Genomic DNA, 18,082 nt, shown 5'->3' with positions numbered 1-18,082 from the left:
AGCATACGACAAAGTTGAACATGATGACACAGAAGAACTTTTGATGAAAAAACGTGCCGTGTCCGTTGTCTGGAGATACTTTGGTTCTAAAAGGTCGGATGTAGACCATTATATTCAAATGTGTGAATACTGTTTCTATACTACTTAATAATACTGCAAGCCAAGTTGTACTTGTTGAAGCCAGGGGATGGTGGAAAGTGCTCAAGTGATTTTGTTAAAAACAGTCAAAGAAAAACGAAAAGTGTCGATTGTGTAGTGTTCAGAAAAATACAGTACCCAAATAAATAGTAAATCCATAAAGCCACTGAAACGTGGGGATAAAATCCATAATAAACAAATCAGTTAAAATGTAGTTTTTCTCCTAGCCCGTTCGCAGCACACCACCTTCTGTCTCCATGGCTCACCCTTCACTGGCGTTGCCTTTGCAGCACAAACTGCTTTCTGCCAACCCGGTTTGGCTGCCACTACACTGCACAACCACACCTCCCGTCTTCCTTCGTGCTCACTCAGTCGCTCCTCAGATCCATTGAGAGGTCTTACATTTTGCTTGCCCCACTCTACACGTTTAGTCAGTGGGGTGAACCAGCCCCTAGATCGTCTAAGCCTGCACTCCCTCACTGAGCCCAGCTCATGCTGCCTTCTCCTTCCTGGTGTCTGGATCGTCTCCCATAACTGCCTTTTCCCTTCTTTAACCTCCTTGTGTGCTATCTTTTCTTTGTTTCCTTCTCCCTATCCTGCCGGCCCATAAATGTACGTCTCTGTGGGCGCAGCGCCATATCCACACGTTGCAGTAAGCTGATGAAGCAATTGACAACAATCGGGGGCGACATGCCCCAATCACCTCATCAACTCCCTGCGGTCATGCAATTGCGCCCACGGAGACGGCGAACTTCAATTAAAAACTGACTTTTTTTTTTTTAACCATCATTTAGGCAAATTGCATTAATATGGACCTTGCTTCAAACTAAATAAAAAAACTGCAACTTGCATTTATAATGCTATTTGTGGTATAGCCCTACGGAATTGTATTAGGGCCACGGTGAAGAAAAAAAAAAAAATACGGACACAGGGAAGAAAAAAAACTATACAGTATGTCGAGAATAAAGTCAAGATTAAAGTCGATATTTCCACTTTATTCTCATAGTTTATTTTATAATTAGAATGTCAAACTAAACTTCACCTTAAAGTCAATGTTTAATATGACGAGGTTTGAGAAAATCTAGTATAAAGTTAATGTAGCACATTAAATGCTTTGTGTTAAGTGTTCCCTGACCCAGTTTTTAATCACTACGCGCTTCTTAAACTGACTTCCTCCGCAATAAGAGGAGGCGCCAGCAACGATCACCGCACTGGATGGATAGGATACTTTATTAATCCCAAGGGGAAATTCACATAATCCAGCAGCAGTATACTGATACAAAGAAACAATATTAAATAGTAATAAAAATGAAAAAAATTAAAATTAAATTAATGTTAGCATTTACTCCCCCGGGTGGAATTGAAGAGTCGCATAGTGTGGGGGGAGGAACGATCTCCTCAGTCTGTCAGTGGAGCAGGACAGTGACAAAAGTCTGTCACTGAAGCTACTCCTCTGCCTGGAAATGACACTGTTAAGTGGATCTTTTATCTTTGTGCCGGCTCGGCTGCCCCGATATCGTCTTCTTACCTCATCAGGTAAATTAAGGAACCACACTGGCATAAGCATTTCTTCTCAGTGCTTTAAGCTGACTACTTGAATAGGCGATTCTCGGAGTGTAAAAATCCATGTCAAATAGTAAAATAGTAAAAAGTGTCCAGGGAGCAATTCCACATAAAAGAAAGTGGTAGAAGTGATCAGTGAAATAGAGAAAATAGAGATAAAAAGGTAAAAAGATAGTCATATACGGAGCTGCTGGAAAGGCTGCCACTCGGATGCGGCGCCGGAAATATATCATCACTTGATGATATCACTTCATGATATTCCTGCTCTCTGAAAATTTAGAATGCCAAGATAAATACTTGATATTTTCAGAATGAAATGCATTAAAAGCATGTATTAAACATGCACGGTAGTGTCGCGGTAGTGCTGCTCCTTCGCAGTAAGGGGTCCCCAGGTGTACGTTCAGTGTAGAGAACTTTATGGCAGGTGTGACGAGGCTCCAAAAAACTGGATGTATGAATGGGTATCACACAGGTTTAAACATAAATAGTGTTCAGTTCTCCTTTCAGTTGTTTACATCCCCCCACAAGCTGATAAAGCTTCAGCTATGGATGAACTGTATAACGTCATCAGTGGACTAGAGAACGCTAACCCAGAAGCAGCATTTATTGTGTTGGGAGACTTTAACAGGGCAAATATGAAGAAAGTACTCCCCACAAGAGGTGATTAGACACTGGATCATTGCTACACCTTATTCAAGGACTCCTACAAACCCCTCCCCCGACCAGCTTTTGGAAAAGCAGACCATTGCTCTATTTTGCTGCTGCCCGCATATAAACAAAGACATAAACAGGAAAAACTGGTTTACAGGGACATTTACAAATGGGACAGTGAGGCTGAGGGGGTCTTACAGGACTGCTTTGAAACAACTGATTGGCAGATGTTTGAGGATGCAGCTGATGGCAACATCAATGAACTCACAGACTCTGTCACAGGATATATCAGCAAGTGCATTGATGATGTTGTCACTAAAACCACCATTTGCATATATCCTAATCCCATTCTATTTGGCTCAGGGGATTCTGATGCATACAAAGCAGCCAGATACGACCTCCAGAAGTCCATCAAGAAGGCCAAACGGGACTACAGGGACAAAGTGGAGTCAAGCTACCACAACTCTGACACCAAGCTCCTGTGGAATGGACTGTGCTGCATCACTGACTATAAAACGAAAACCACAGTCAGTGTTCAGCCCACTGCATCTCTTGCAGACAAGCTCATGCTTCTATGCTCATTTTGATGCAGCCAACAAAGAACAGGTGCTATATCCTCAAGGGGGCAGCAAGTCTGTCACTCTGATCCTTGAAACGTCAGACGTCAGAAGGTCCTTCAAAAGGGTCAATCCTCGCAAAGCTTTGGAACCAGATGGCATCCCAGGCTGTGCCCTCAGGACATGTGCTGACCAGCTAGCAGGTGTGTTCACCAACATCTTCAATCTCTCCCTGAGGCAGTCGGTGGTCCCCACTTCCTTCAAGGCATCCACCATCATTCCTGTCCCAAAGAAACCGGTGGTCTCCTGTCTGAATGACTATCACCCGGTTGCACTGACATCAGACATTATAAAGTGCTTCGAGCGACTGGTCAAAGGTCACATCTGCTCCCCCCCAACCGACATGCTGGATTCTCTCTAATTTGCTTACAGAGCAAACAGATCTACAGAGGATGCCATCGCGCCAACGATAAACACTGCCCTCACCCACCTGAAAAGAGGAAATACATACTTGTATGTAAGAATGCTGTTCATAGATTACATCTCGGCATTCAACACCATCATCCCCTCAAAACTCGTCTTCAAGCTTGACGACGTTGGGTTGGGGACGACCATCTGCAGATGGACTTTCTCTTTCCTCACAAATAGGTCTCAAGTGGTGAGAGTTGGCAAACACACGCCCTTATCATTCATTTTAAACACAGGAGCGCCACAGGGCTGTGTGCTTAGCCCCCTTTTGCATTCCTTGTTCACCCACGACTGTGTTGCAAAACACGGCACAAACACCATCATCAAGTTTGCAGACGACACAGCCATCATAGGCCTTATCAATGACAACAATGAGACAGCCTACAGAGAGGAGGTGCTGGCACTGAGTAATTGGTGCCTGGATAACAACTTGTCTCTCAACATCAGCAAAACCAAGGAGATGATCGTGGACTATCGGAAACAGCAAGGCGGAGAACACCAGTCCATCTATATCAGCGGTGTAGAAGTTGAAAGGGTTAATAGCTCCAAGTTCCTCAGAGTAAACATCACTGAGGATCTCTCGTGGACCCTTCACATAGACACGGTGGTCAGGAAAGCTCACCAGCAGTTCTACTTCCTGAGGAGGCTGAGGAAGTTTGGCATGAATGCCAACATCACCTCAAACTTTTACTGGAGTGTGGTCGAGAGTCTGTTGATGGGCTGCATTACCATCTGGTATGGGAGCTGCTCTGCCAGCAGCTGGAAATCACTAGAGAGAGTGGTGAAGGCAGCAGAGCATATCACGGGCAAGTCCCCCTGCCATTGAAGACATTTACCTCCATCGGTGCTTGCGTAAGACAAGCAGCATCATAAAGGACCACAGCCATCCAGCATGCCAGCTGTTCTCCTTGTTACCGTCTGGCAGACAATACAGGACTTAAGAACAGTTTTTACCACCAGGCCATTCGAGTCCTCAACAGCAACACCTGAACACCCACATACATTGCACTACTCACACACAAACTCTACCTGCACACACTCTGAATACTGACTGGAACATGCATCTGCCCTTTATGGAATATGCATCTGTGCTTTATAAAACATTATCTGTGCAATAACTGTCATTTGTGCTTGCTGCTCATTCAACTCATATTGCTCTATGACTTCTTTTAAAAACGTACACATTTTATATTGCTAGTCTATTTTAACTTGTAAATTTTTTAAAATTATTTTTAGCTTTATTGGAACTAGGCGGAGTGACTTGTTTTTCTTAACATACACATTTCATTGTAATGTTGACCCTGTGTTAACCTACAGTCATGTGAAAACATTAGGACACCCTTTGAAAGCATGTGGTTTTTTGTAACATTTTTAATAAATGGTTATTTCATCTCCGTTTCAACAATACAGAGAGATTAAAGTAATCCAACTAAACAAAGAAAACTGAAGAAAAGTCTTTTCAAGATCTTCTGTAAATGTCATTCTACAAAAATGCCTATTCTAACTGAGGAAAAAGATAGGACACCCTCACATGTATTCCCTCTTAAATTGGCTCAGATCTCACACAGGTATATCACACCAGGTGCACATAATTAGTAGATCGTTACTCTGCATGTTGAATGAGGCTTGCCCTATTTAAACCTCAGACATTTAGTTTGGTGTGCTCCTGACTGTTGAAGTGAGAGTGAGCACCATGGTGAGAACAAAAGAGCTGTCAGAGGACTTCAGAAAAAAGATTGTAGCAGCCTATGAGTCTGGGAAGGGATTTAAAAAGATCTCAAAAGATTTTGAAATCAGCCATTCCACTGTCCGGAAGATAGTCTACAAGTGGAGGGCTTTCAAAACAACTGCCAACATGCCCAGGACTGGTCGCCCCAGCAAGTTCACCCCAAGAGCAGACCGCAAGATGCTAAAAGAGGTCTCCAAAACCCTAAAGTGTCATCTCGAGAACTACAGCAGGCTCTGGCTACTGTTGATGTAGAAGTACATGCCTCTACAATCAGAAAGAGACTGTACAAGTTTAACTTGCATGGGAGGTGTGCAAGGAGGAAACCTTTGCTTTCCAAGAGAAACATCGAGGCCAGACTGACATTTGCCAGAGATAAAGTTGACAAAGACCAGGACTTCTGGAATAATGTTCTTTGGACAGATGAGTCCAAAATTGAATTATTTGGACACAACAGCAGAGGACATGTTTGGCGTAAACCAAACACAGCATTCCAAGAAAAGAACCTCATACCAACTGTGAAGCATGGAGGTGGAAGTGTCATGGTTTGGGGCTGCTTTGCTGCAGCAGGACCTGGTCAGCTCACCATCATAGAATCCACGATGAATTCTACTGTGTATCAGAAGGTGCTTGAAGAACATGTGAGACCATCAGTTAGAAAATTAAAGCTGAAGCGGAACTGGACCATGCAACATGACAATGACCCAAAACATACTAGTAAATCAACCAAAGATTGGCTGAAAAAGAAGAAATGGAGAGTCCTGGAATGGCCAAGTCAAAGTCCAGATTTGAATCCCATTGAGATGCTGTGGGGTGACTTGAAAAGGGCTGTACGTGCAAGAAACCCCTCAAACATCTCACAGCTGAAAAAGTTCTGCATTGAGGAGTGGGGTAAAATTTCCTCAGACCGATGTCGAAGACTGGTAGATGGCTACAAGAACCGTCTCACTGCAGTTATTTCAGCCAAAGGAGGTAACACTCGCTATTAGGGGCAAGGGTGTCCTATCTTTTTCCTCAGTTAGAATAGGCATTTTTGTAGAATGACATTTACAGAAGATCTTGAAAAGACTTTTCTTCAGTTTTCTTTGTTTAGTTGGATTACTTTAATCTCTCTGTATTGTTGAAACGGAGATGAAATAACCATTTATTAAAAATGTTACAAAAAACCACATGCTTTCAAAGGGTGTCCTAATGTTTTCACATGACTGTATATATGACAAACCAACCTGTAAATGTTGGGTTGATGATCTCGTGATCGGAGACACAAACCCAGATTTCAATGTATGTTCTTCTGAGTGGGCTTTCTTTATTGCCTGAGTGCTATCTCTGTCTGACATACCAAACCCTCAGCTCCTATCCTTACTTTTTCTTTCTCCACATAACCAATCACCACACAATAAACGTCTTTGTGAAACTAAAACTACGGTAGTTATAAAGTTAGACAATGGAGTGTTCAGAACTTTAAAAACATCTTCGTTATACGTGTTTAATTATGCCATCCATTTAGGGTTGCGCCCATCCCAGCAAGCATTGTGTGCAAAGCAGGAGCAAATCCTGAACGCCAGCACATCGCAGGGTGAATATGAGCAAAACATACACTAGGAGGGTCAACATAGCATAACAAAACCCCACATCCTACAGGATTTTGAAAGGAAATTGAAGCACACCGAATAAACCCACCAGAAAAACATGCAAATTCAAGGCAGGGTACACCCGAGACACCCCTTGCTGCGAGGCAGCAGTGCAACCTCAACGCTACTGTGTCCCCACATGATTAATACATGCTTTAATGCATTTCATCATGAAAATTATATCAAGTATTTATCTTAGCATTCTAAATGTTCAGGGAGCAGGAATATCATGAAGGAATGTATTCTGTGCAGTGATCGCTGCCGGTACCTCCTCAGTACAAGAGGAAGTGTAGCATTTAATGTGCTACATAACTTATGACAGGGTTTGAGAAATCTAGTAAATTAAATACTGTATTCATTTTACGATGAAGTTTAGTTTACGATGTTCTACTTTAATGACAAATTACGAGAATATAGTCAACATGTCGACTTTAATCTTGACATAAACGGCGAGAATAAAGTGGAAATGTCAAGAATAATGTCATGTTCAACTTTATCATCTGCTACAGCTTCAGTTTCGGGAATGTTCTCTGTCCATTTTCACCGCATAACACCTCCATTACTGCATGTACTCCATTGCATACGTGTTTACTGGTGTAGCAGTGAAGAAGATAACCCCTTAAACAGTTTCCCGCTGCGCCACGTTCTGAACGTTGTTTAGGCAATTTAAACCGGTGTTGTGGTATAAGAAAAATCTGAATCATAAAAATTAAAAACGGTTTTCTGTATGAACCGGTATACCGCCCAGCACTAACTTACATATACATACAGTATGCTTTGTGAATATAGCAGAAAGTGGAGAAATATTTAGGTTTTTGCCCAGTCTGATCATAAATCATAAATCCACACCAATGTTTCATAACACGGCCCTTTGCAGCAGAAAGAACTCATCACTTTTCCAGCCAAAGTAACATAGGCATCTTAGCACTTGGTAAAATTTTTAGATCGGATTAGAAGGCATGCAAGCTGCTAAAATGTTTTGCTCTTTTCTCTCATTCTCTTCACAATTTCTATTACAGCAGTACTGCATTGAAAACCAGTGTCTAATTCATATTCACAGTTTTTGTTTATTTACCTAATTTCAGTTAAGTTTTTTTGTGCGTCCTCCTTGAAAATGTTGAACTAAATAATCAACTTTTTAACATGTACAGTACTTTTATAGCTTACTTTTATTGAAAAGCCTAAATGACACTTATTTTACCTTTAATTTATAACTTGCGATGATGTGAGAAAAAACACATGTATTCAGTCCTGTATTTTCTAAAACTATGTTTCAGACAAAAATTTTAAATTGTTTTTACTTTTATGTACAGCATATGTAAATATTATGTTTATACACTAGCAATGTTAAAATTCAGAATTACATAAACCGTTCAAGCAGATAATTCAATATTTCCCCACCACAAACTCCATAAACAGGCTTTTAGGAAGAAAAATGGTGTGTGGCTCAGACTTGGCTCACAGTGACAGTGAGCTCAATGCCACAAAAAAAAGAGAGAGAGAGAAAAATAAAGAAGAGACAGGGAGTAAAATCGAAACACAGTATGGCGCAGAGAAAGTTAAGATCTGGAGTGTGAGCCAGAGTGATGGACAGGTGGCAAGGCAGTCAGGAGGCCCCGTGAGGGAGCAAGGGGAATGGTGCGCCAGGGAGAGGTCACTACTGTTAAGTGATCTGTAGGAGTAATTGAGTACTCCAAGAATCCTGCCGGACCAAAGACAGGTGGCAAGACGATGGAGGTCTAGCTATGAGCGTCACATCGGTGATCAACTGAGGTGGCTGGGATAGAGCTGGAAATGGTGGACCCCACTTCCTGGTGCCTATGCCCGGCTTCAGAAACCCAAGCAGCTGAGGCAAAAAGAAGGGAGAGATGCTCAAGTGCTCATAGAAGAATGGAAAGAATAATATGTGCCGTTTGTTACTTTAAATGACTAACTTTGGACTACTTGCAGTACGCTTGTGCATCTTGGAATCACTGTGAAAATTTGAAAACAATCTTGTGAATCACACTGCATGACTAATTACTTGTGATGACAGCTCCAATTACTGAGGAATGATGATATTTCAGCAAGCACAGTTCTTAAATGTGACCTGCCTTGCATGTAAAACTCTTTTCATTTTCTTTTTAGATATAACTCTAAAAAGCTGATGCCAATGCCACCTCGCATCCAAAGTAAATTTATTCTCGTATCTCAACCCTTCCTTCAATCATTTAATTTGTAATGCAAAGCAAACAACGATGACCTCCAGGCTCCAACTTAAAACAAGGTTACAAAATTTGACAGAATTAAAAATGTGGACACATTAAGGGCATGCCTTTTGTGGCAGTGATTTAATTTAAAAATGAATTTACAGTGCATCCGGAAAGTATTCACAGTGCATCACTTTTTCCACATTTTGTTATGTTACAGCCTTATTCCAAAATGGATTAAATTCATTTTTTTCTTCAGAATTCTATACACAATACCCCATAATGACAACATGAAAAAAATGACTTCAGGTTTTTGCAAATTTATTAAAAATAAAAAAAGCAAATCACATGTACATAAATATTCACAGCCTTTGCTCAATACTTTATCAATGCACTTTTGGCAGCAATTACAGCCTCAAGTCTTTTTGAATATGATGCCACAAGCTTGGCACAGCTATCCTTGGCCAATTTCGCCCATTCCTCTTTGCAGCACCTCTTAAGCTCCAACAGGTTGGATGGGAACTGTCGGTGCACAGCCATTTTAAGATCTCTTCAGAGATATTCAATTGGATATAAGTCTGGGCTCTGGCTGGGCCACTCAAGGACATTCACAGAGTTGTCCTGAAGCCACTCCTTTGATATCTTGGCTGTGTGCTTAGGGTCGTCGTCCTGCTGAAAGATGAACCGTCGCCCCAGTCTGAGGTCAAGAGCACTCTGGAGCAGGTTTTCATCCAGGATGTCTCTGTACATTGCTGCAGTCATCTTTCCCTAGTCTCCCAGTTCCTGCCACTGAATAACATCCCCACAGCATGATGCTGCCACCACCATACTTCACTGTAGGGATGGTATTGGCCTGGTGATGAGCGATGCCTGGTTTCCTCCAAACGCGACACCTGGCATTCACACCAAAGAGTTCAATCTTTGTCTCATCAGAGCAGAGCATTTTGTTTCTCATGGTCTGAGAGTCCTTCAGGTGCCTTTTGGCAAACTCCAGGCGGGCTGCCACGTGCCTTTTACTAAGGAGTGGCTTCCATCTGGCCACTCTACCATACAGGCCCGATTGGTGGATTGCTGCAGAGATGGTTGTCCTTCTGGAAGGTTCTCCTCTCTCCACAGAGGACCTCTGACAGAGTGACCATCGGCTTCTTGGTCACCTCCCTGACTAAGGCCCTTCTCCCCTGATCACTCAGTTTAGATGGCCGGCCAGCTCTAGGAAGAGTCTTGGTGGTTTCGAACTTCTTCCACTTACGGATGATGGAGGCCACTGTGCTCATTGGGATCTTTAAAACAGCAGAAATGTTTCTGTAACTTTCCCCAGATTTGTGCCTCGGAACAATCCCTTTGACTTCATGCTTGGTTTGTGCTCTGACATGAACTGTCAACTGTGGGACCTTATATAGACAGGTGTGTGCCTTTCCAAATCAAGTCCAATCAACTGAATTTACCACAGGTGGACTCCAGGTAAGCTGCAGAAACATCTCAAGGATGATCAGGGGAAACAGGATGCACCTGAGCTCAATTTTGAATACTTATGTACATGTGATTTCTCAGTTTTTTTATTTTTAATAAATTTGCAAAAACCTCAAGTAAACTTTTCTCACGTTGTCATTATGGGGTGTTGTGTGTAGAATTCTGAGGAAAAAATGAATTTAATCCATTTTGGAATAAGGCTGTAACATAACAAAATGTGGAAAAAGTGATGTGCTGTGACTACTTTCCAGATGCACTGTATATGCCCTTTTTGCAAGTATGCATTTTATTGTAATTCAATTTAAAATGTATGTTTTTTTGGTTTAAAAACATGCCCTTTGCATTCATTATGTATTTCTACTGTTATTTTATTATTTGTGGACCCTCAATAACACATCTCCACCAGGCAGCACATAAAGCCACCAATTAATTTTCTGAAGGAAACACTGGAGCATACCACTTGCATCTTAGAACCTTTTTCATTCGTAGGATGCGGGAGAGCTCTCCATCAAAACAATGTTTTACAGCTAAAGAATGCAACAAAATTCACACACTGTAACAAATTCTTATAAAATTATCTGAGTTTGCCCAGTCTATTGTGGGTTTTAAAAGGCTCAGAATGAAGTTGAGCGATCTAACCACAGATTTCTAGTTGCTAAAAAAACCCAGCTCCAAAATCTGGACTCAAACATTAGAATTTAGTGCAACCCACCCCTCCATTCTTTCATTACTAAATTCATATTTACACATTTAATTAACATTAAAAAGCATTTAAAAACACATATTTCTCTATAGTAAATTAAAATTAAGGTTAATTAACTAAGTGGCATGTAAGTTAATTTTCTGTTAACAAGAAGATTCTTCAAGCATTTTTGTTTCTCCTCACAACCATAATAAATGCTTTAATTACTGGAAACACCATTAGTATCACCCAGACATAGTGGCTGCTCTGAACATGTTACCCATGCTGCTGGAGTAATTATGTGAATAAATACCCATGTTCAACTCATGCACTCACATTTTCCATTAAAGGGCCACAGGGAGAAAATATCAATCCTAGCAGCATGGGTCCCAAGACAGGACTGTGCCTTTGAGAGCAAAAAAAAAAATAATAAAGTGACCTCATCTTGCCCATTCTTTGATGATTTTCAGAACAGGGGGTAATGCCCCCTCAACATTAATGGACAATATTTAAGAATGGTGTGGGCCCCTTGGAGAATCAAGCTATAGGGTGGGGTTCTCTGTGGGGAATTGCTGCTGTTCATCAGAGTGGGGTTGGATCAAGGAAGACCATCACAGCAATATTAATTGCTTAATCAACATGTGGCAACCCACGTAACAAAGCATACGCAATCCATTCACATTAAATGCAACAGTGACCCATGACCCACAGGCAGCAAAACAGAACACAGTATAAAAAACTCTGCATTAGAGGACACTTGCTTACAAAGGGCCAAGTTAAAGCCAATGATTAACAGTAGCAAGTTATTCTGATACTGTCCAAAAAAAATTACACAAAGAATGCATAAAAGGGGTTCTAATAGGCCCTGTTTAACTGACAGCCCCATGCTTTGACTCTCTTAAGATGGTAAGAAAAAAAATATCAAAAACCCTTGAAAGAAAAAAGAATCTTAGGAAGGTAATTCCAACTGAGAACCCCCTTCCAGGTAGGTCGGCATGTAAAAGGTGTGAAAAACATGCTAAATACAGGACAGAAAACAGAATGCAAGTAGTCTTAAAACAGTGGAAACATCTTTGCAATGAGAGAGATGACTGGAGCTAGGACAAATCTCAATCAACAGTCACCAACTCAGAAACTCAAATTACTGGAAAGAGTAATGCTCGCTCATTCTCCTCTCCTTGTATAGATCACTCGAATTGTTTCCGATTTACATTTAAAAAAATACTGCATACATTTGTGGGCAGAGGGAATGCATCCCGATCAGATGGAACATACAAATTATGGGCACAAGAACTTTTTAATTTTATATAACAGGGAAGGGCAGACAGAAATTAGATTGTTTAACAAATGTGAAATTGCAAATTGCCAAGATTGTTCAATAAAATATATTTAAAAATCTTGTTGCTTGTTCATATTCAAAACAGTATTATACAAATGGTCTTCACTGTGAAATTAAAATCCAATTGTAATGTTATCTTTATGATGCAATTTCTATGTGAAAGATACTCAAAGCATATTGAGAAACCAGAGATGAAAAGATGGTACACGTTTGTTCATTTGTCAGAGCATTCATTCTTGTTATCTTCTAGTCGATAGGCATTCAGCAGCTTGTTCTTTACACATGATATACATACACTTGCACTCATTATTAAAAGTTCTACATGGCCTAACTCCATAATACCTTGTTCAGCTGCTCCATCATTATAATCTTCCACGTACCCTTAAGTCCTCTGGTACTAGGCTCCTAATGATCCCACAGAACAAACTTTCATACAATGAAATGGACACCCAAATCTGAAATTCCTTACTGCAACTTGTGCATGGCTGCTCTTCACTTTCTTCTGTCAAACTTAATTAGAAAACTACCCTGTTTAAGCAATATGTATTTTCTGTCTTAGATTTCTAAGACTTATAAGATTTGACTATATTGTTTTCTCCTTGTTATATGTTCTTATTGTTATAGGTTTATTATGTTTTTAAATAGTGTCTAAAGCAACCTTGAGAATTATGTTATATAAATAAACAACAATGACATAATAACTATTATTATTATTATAACTGATACAGTTGTGAAATAGGGTACATGCCTGTGCGGAGCAAAGGACAAATAAACAGTGAACATATTTCACAAATGACTATTTAACCTGTGAAATGACTGAAAAACAAAACAAACATTGTTATTAAATAATTTGAACAGATTTAAAGGGCTTATTTTTCTTCATAACCACACTCCCTATGTTGCAGAAAAGAACTGCTATATAGATTGCAGACAGGCTGAGCAAAAAAGTCAAATCAAGTAAATACAACTTAAAAAAACCTTAAAATACACATGGTATTGTCTGGGTAACAGTAGAATCCCTGAAGTCTACGAAAAAAGTTGTAATTCCGGGCCACATTAAATTCCTTTGCATCTTCTCATAAGTGTCTTTGTTTTGCTATGTGTCAATCAGCCTGCTATCCCATCCCTCAACCAACGCAGCTCAAGTCGGACAAAAAGTTCTCCCAGCTCAAGTCTGTTTATCTGGGCGTGAGGTAGGTCTGCATTTGTATAGGGTAAATGATGTATTGTTATTTGGAACACATGCATTTCATGTGTGTTTTGTGTCTACAACGATCTGGGTAAATGTAGAATGACAGGAAATGGGAGGCAAGAAATGTTGAACACATAGCTAAAACAGAAACTTTTTTCATGTTATATTACTGACAAAATTTTAACATGACATGTATATCAAATAAACACTTTCACAAAAGGTTCAAGTATAACAAAACAAGTGCGCTTTTATTCAAGAATATCACCAAAGAAAAAGAAATCAAGTTAGATTATGATGCTGACACAATCACTTGGCTGATACAGAGGTAAGAACTGTTGTTTAATAATTAAGAGATTGCTGGTTTGATTCTTGGGTCTTCCTGCATTTACCATTTTGAGTAGTATTCCAGTCCTCTGTCAGTCAATGGATGAGAGTGAGTTTTTGTAAATGACAGGTCACCCTTCCCAATAAATTGGGCAATATGTATTTTTCAGCTACATACATAGTTTAGCATAAACACAATAGTGGGAGTTTTGGCTCTTGTTCTTGCCAGTGTGGATGTAATGTAGACAGCACAAAGAGCTGCCTTGTACATTTGACCCGTGTCTTGACCTAACAATACCTGTATTCTACTCAAGCAGCACTGTAGCTTCTGGAATGTACTGTGCAGAAACAAGAGTTATTTTTGGATCATTAGTAGTAGTAGTAGTACTAGTATTAACAGAAGTAATGTCTTATGTACACTGGACTGGCACTTCGTCCAAGGTTTGTTCCTACCTTGTACCCTATGCCAGCTCAGATAGGCTCAAGCCTATAGGCTTAACTGGGTCAAAAAATGACATGACAACACAGAGTACAGTGAAATCTTTACTTGTATTGCATGTCCCAAAAACACTCTCTGTAATGTCAAAGTTCTGCCCTCCCATCTATTTTTAACACCATGCTCTATTACACTTGTGTCTTTCCAAGCTTAAAACAACTTTCACTCCACCTCAAGCAGATATTTTGTGTTCGTAGTATGGTCACATTGACCGACAGACAGCAGCTTACCAATGCATGGTTAACAAACTATGTTACTTGCACACAAGTGATACCATGAAATTACTACCACACAACTGGTTTACATATACCCAAAATAGAAACATCATTATTGCTTTTCCATGTGCGTACTTCTGCCTTAATAAAAATGATTAATGAGCAATAAATATTTTAAGAAATCTAAGGCAGTCACACAACAAATGGCAATCCTAATGAAAATTGTTTGCTGCCTGTACAATTGGTGCAGAAACTTCAAACATTTAGTAACAATACGACATGCTAAAAATCTATGCCATGTACCAACGTAGTATAAAAAAGCCATAACAAAAAGCAACAATAAATTTAAAACAATATCAAATTATACATATTGTAGCAACCCGGCAGTCCGCGCTGGCGGAGTGACGCCTTGTGGGTAAATTATGTAAAATAGTTGTGGGGAATTCATGGGAAATTTATGTGAAAGTTATTGTGTGTAAAGATTAACTAAGTTCGTAATTGTCTTTCCTGTTGTAAATGTTATATGTGTTTGTGCGCAGCCCGGTGGGGTGGGTTGGGATATCGCCGTCCGGGGTTGTAAAATGTAAATAGATACCGCCGTTAAGAAATGTCGTTTTGTTGTTGACCTTGACAGTGGTTAAGCGGATGAATTTGAGCTTTGCTTTCTGGCTATCTGTGATTAAAGAGATACAACAGGACAGAGCTGTTATTCATTGCTAAGATTTCATCTAAGCAATTAATGCCGAGACACTCGGAGTCGTGCGGTGTATGGGACACGAGTGCTCGCTACTCAAGAAGCTGGGTACAGCTGCGTGCTGCCGAGACGCTCGTAGTCGTGCGGTGTATGGGACACGAGCGCTCGTACTTAAAGAGCTGGGTACAGCTGCGTGCCTAATGCTGGCAATCCGCTAGCCGACAGCTTGGAAGAGGTGCACGGCGAAATCGGCTTGGGAAAATCTTCAAGACTCGACCACGGGTCGCTACAATATTAATATTAAAAATTAACACAAAATAATTTACCACACAGAAACAGTGACCAGACAACATGAGTTACCACGCAAAGGGTTGTAACACTGATTTGGTTAATGTCTGTAGAATTAAGAATCAAGGTCACAGGTCAAGTATCTAATATAACAGTGAAAAGTTAATGGCGCAAGGATCAAAAACAGTTTTTGAACCTCTTGGTATGGCAAATAAGGCCACTTAATTAAGTCTATGGATTCCAGAAATTATGCTAATATTCATAACAGAAAATTGAAATAGTATAAAAAATACTCTCCCAATAATTATGCTCAACTAAAACCTGAGAAAAATACAATGAGGGTTTTCTTGCAGTACTATCCAAATTCAAGGCTGTGTTTCCTGTATTTCTTTAGTGTTTTATGACGATATTGTTTACAATTTTGTATATGCCCAGCTGTTCACTTTAAATTCCTGTATAGAGCTTTGAGCATGAAAAAGGTGTCATAAATAGTAGTACTACTAAAAACAAAAGCTGTAGCTCGGAATATCTAAAAGGTGTAGCTTCTCTACACAGAAATAAAGTACAGTTACCAATACATTTTTTTAACAGGACTCGGTTATTAAGCACTACTGTATAATACAAATAAAGAAACCAATGACCACTGTACAATAAAAATGCAATACCTTAAAATATTACATAACAGCTTATGGGGGTAAATAAACTTTAAACAGTGCCTTTTTAACCTAGGGCATGTTAGAGATTTATTTAATCTAGCATTGATACTTCTAGATCTTAATATACTGCTTATGCGAAAATAAAAAAAAAAAATCTTACGTGTGTACCAATTAAAATTATCAGCGTTTATGAATTGATCAGTGTTGCAAGCTCTAAGCAAAACAAGGGCAAATGAATGGATAATGAAAAAAATACAAATGTCCCGTCGTCTGACATAGAAATACTGCACTTAATTCAAACATGGAAAGGCTTTCCTTGGTATTTTACATGAAAAATATAAAGACTAATGACTCACATATTGCATTGCAATGTGTAATTTTGAACCGTTAGCATGAGATACGCCCTCTATACATGCTTAAATCTGTTCACCTGTTGATGGGGAAAAAAATGCACGAAATATGGAAAGTGTAATCGTTTCAAATACTACCAGGTCATTGCATCGTTACCTATGAATGACACGTACACGATTAGATACAACAGCATATGAAAAAAGTATAACATTGATGTTCATTCAACGTAAATTTTCTCTTTCAAACAACTTAAGATTAGTCATTTAGTGTTGAAGCTTGAAATATTTGGTTTCAGATCTCAATCAAAGTAAAAAAAAATGTTTGTACCAAATTAAGTTATGGTGGAGGGAATAAACGTAAAAATCCTATTTCATTTAACTTAATATTTTAGGTTGTTCTTGTGCGGTGTTTGGGGGCCGTTTGTATATTCTTTCGGTCGAACTTTCCAGTTTAATGGCTTTCCAACTGCCAAAAAAGAAGAACAACTTAAAAAATAGATTTACTTCAGTTAAAAAAACAAGTGAATTGCACCCAATAACTCTAAATGATTTGCCTCAACTTAAAAATTGTGGGATCAATAAGCTAAAAAGAATTATATTGGTTCAGATTGAAAATATCAAGTGTGAATCATTCACTTTTTTTTCAGTGTAGATGTGGCAAACAACAAAACAGAAAAACTTTAATATAAAACAAAAAAAAATGATTCTTGGTGTTCCTGATTTTATTATGAACGCTAATTACACAAAATAATAATTTTTGAAACCATCTTTACGGCACACATGTTAAAGCCTTATTGATAAACCGGGACAGATTACACAATCAGTTTTCACTGACTCGCTTTGCTAAATAGTATGGATTTGTAAACTTGTCAGTAAGCAATCTGATTAGCCTGTTGATTATGACAAACGATAAATACTAACAACCACTTGAAATTACGAGGCTGTACCAAGACATTATGAGATAAATGCTGTAATTCAACATTTAGTGGTTGGATATAACTACGACGGAAAATGTACTCATTCAACGCAATCCCAAACATCAAATATCTTAACATTTTACCTTTTCCTCATTGTGCTGCAGATTCTCCTGACTCAGAATCGTTAATGTGTCCCTCTTTAATTTTCGTTAACGTTTTCTACTCTCTTCCGACTGTTTTGAAGTTCTAACCGTCTCTCGTTAGTTCAAAATCCGGAGCAAAACACATTCCTTTCTACTATTGGTCAAAAGAAAAGCGTCACAGAAACGTAGGCCCGTTTAGTGTGGGGAACTGGCCGCTGCGCACGCATGCGTACAAAGACAACACGAGCCGCGCATGCATGAGCACGCATGCGCAGAACTTTATCTAACAACTTATCACTACCCGATCTGCGTTACTGCAGATTCTCCTGACTCAAAATCGTTAATGTGTCCCTCTTTAATTTTTGTAACGTTTTCTACGCTCTTCTGACTGTT

General features: G+C 39.5%; 1 protein-coding gene across 3 annotated transcripts in view; it reads right to left on the bottom strand.

Moving 5' to 3' along the window:
• Positions 1–17,819, bottom strand: part of prc1b (protein regulator of cytokinesis 1b) — an 85,459-nt gene extending 67,640 nt beyond the window's left edge. For 2 of the 3 annotated variants that reach the window (XM_039773361.1, XM_039773362.1), the window contains exon 1: positions 17,690–17,819. In XM_039773361.1, the coding sequence (XP_039629295.1) occupies positions 17,690–17,700 (11 nt within the window). In that variant the 5' untranslated portion in view covers positions 17,701–17,819. The remainder of the gene's footprint in view (positions 1–17,689) is intronic. The other variant, XM_039773360.1, reaches the window with a different exon arrangement.
• Between the last annotated feature and the right edge of the window lie 263 nt (positions 17,820–18,082).

The sequence above is a fragment of the Polypterus senegalus genome, chromosome 12, assembly GCF_016835505.1.
Source record: "Polypterus senegalus isolate Bchr_013 chromosome 12, ASM1683550v1, whole genome shotgun sequence".
In the NCBI taxonomy this organism is placed as follows: domain Eukaryota; kingdom Metazoa; phylum Chordata; class Cladistia; order Polypteriformes; family Polypteridae; genus Polypterus; species Polypterus senegalus.
The sequence above is the reverse complement of the archived record's forward strand: the minus strand, read 5'-3'. Positions and strand labels throughout refer to the sequence as shown.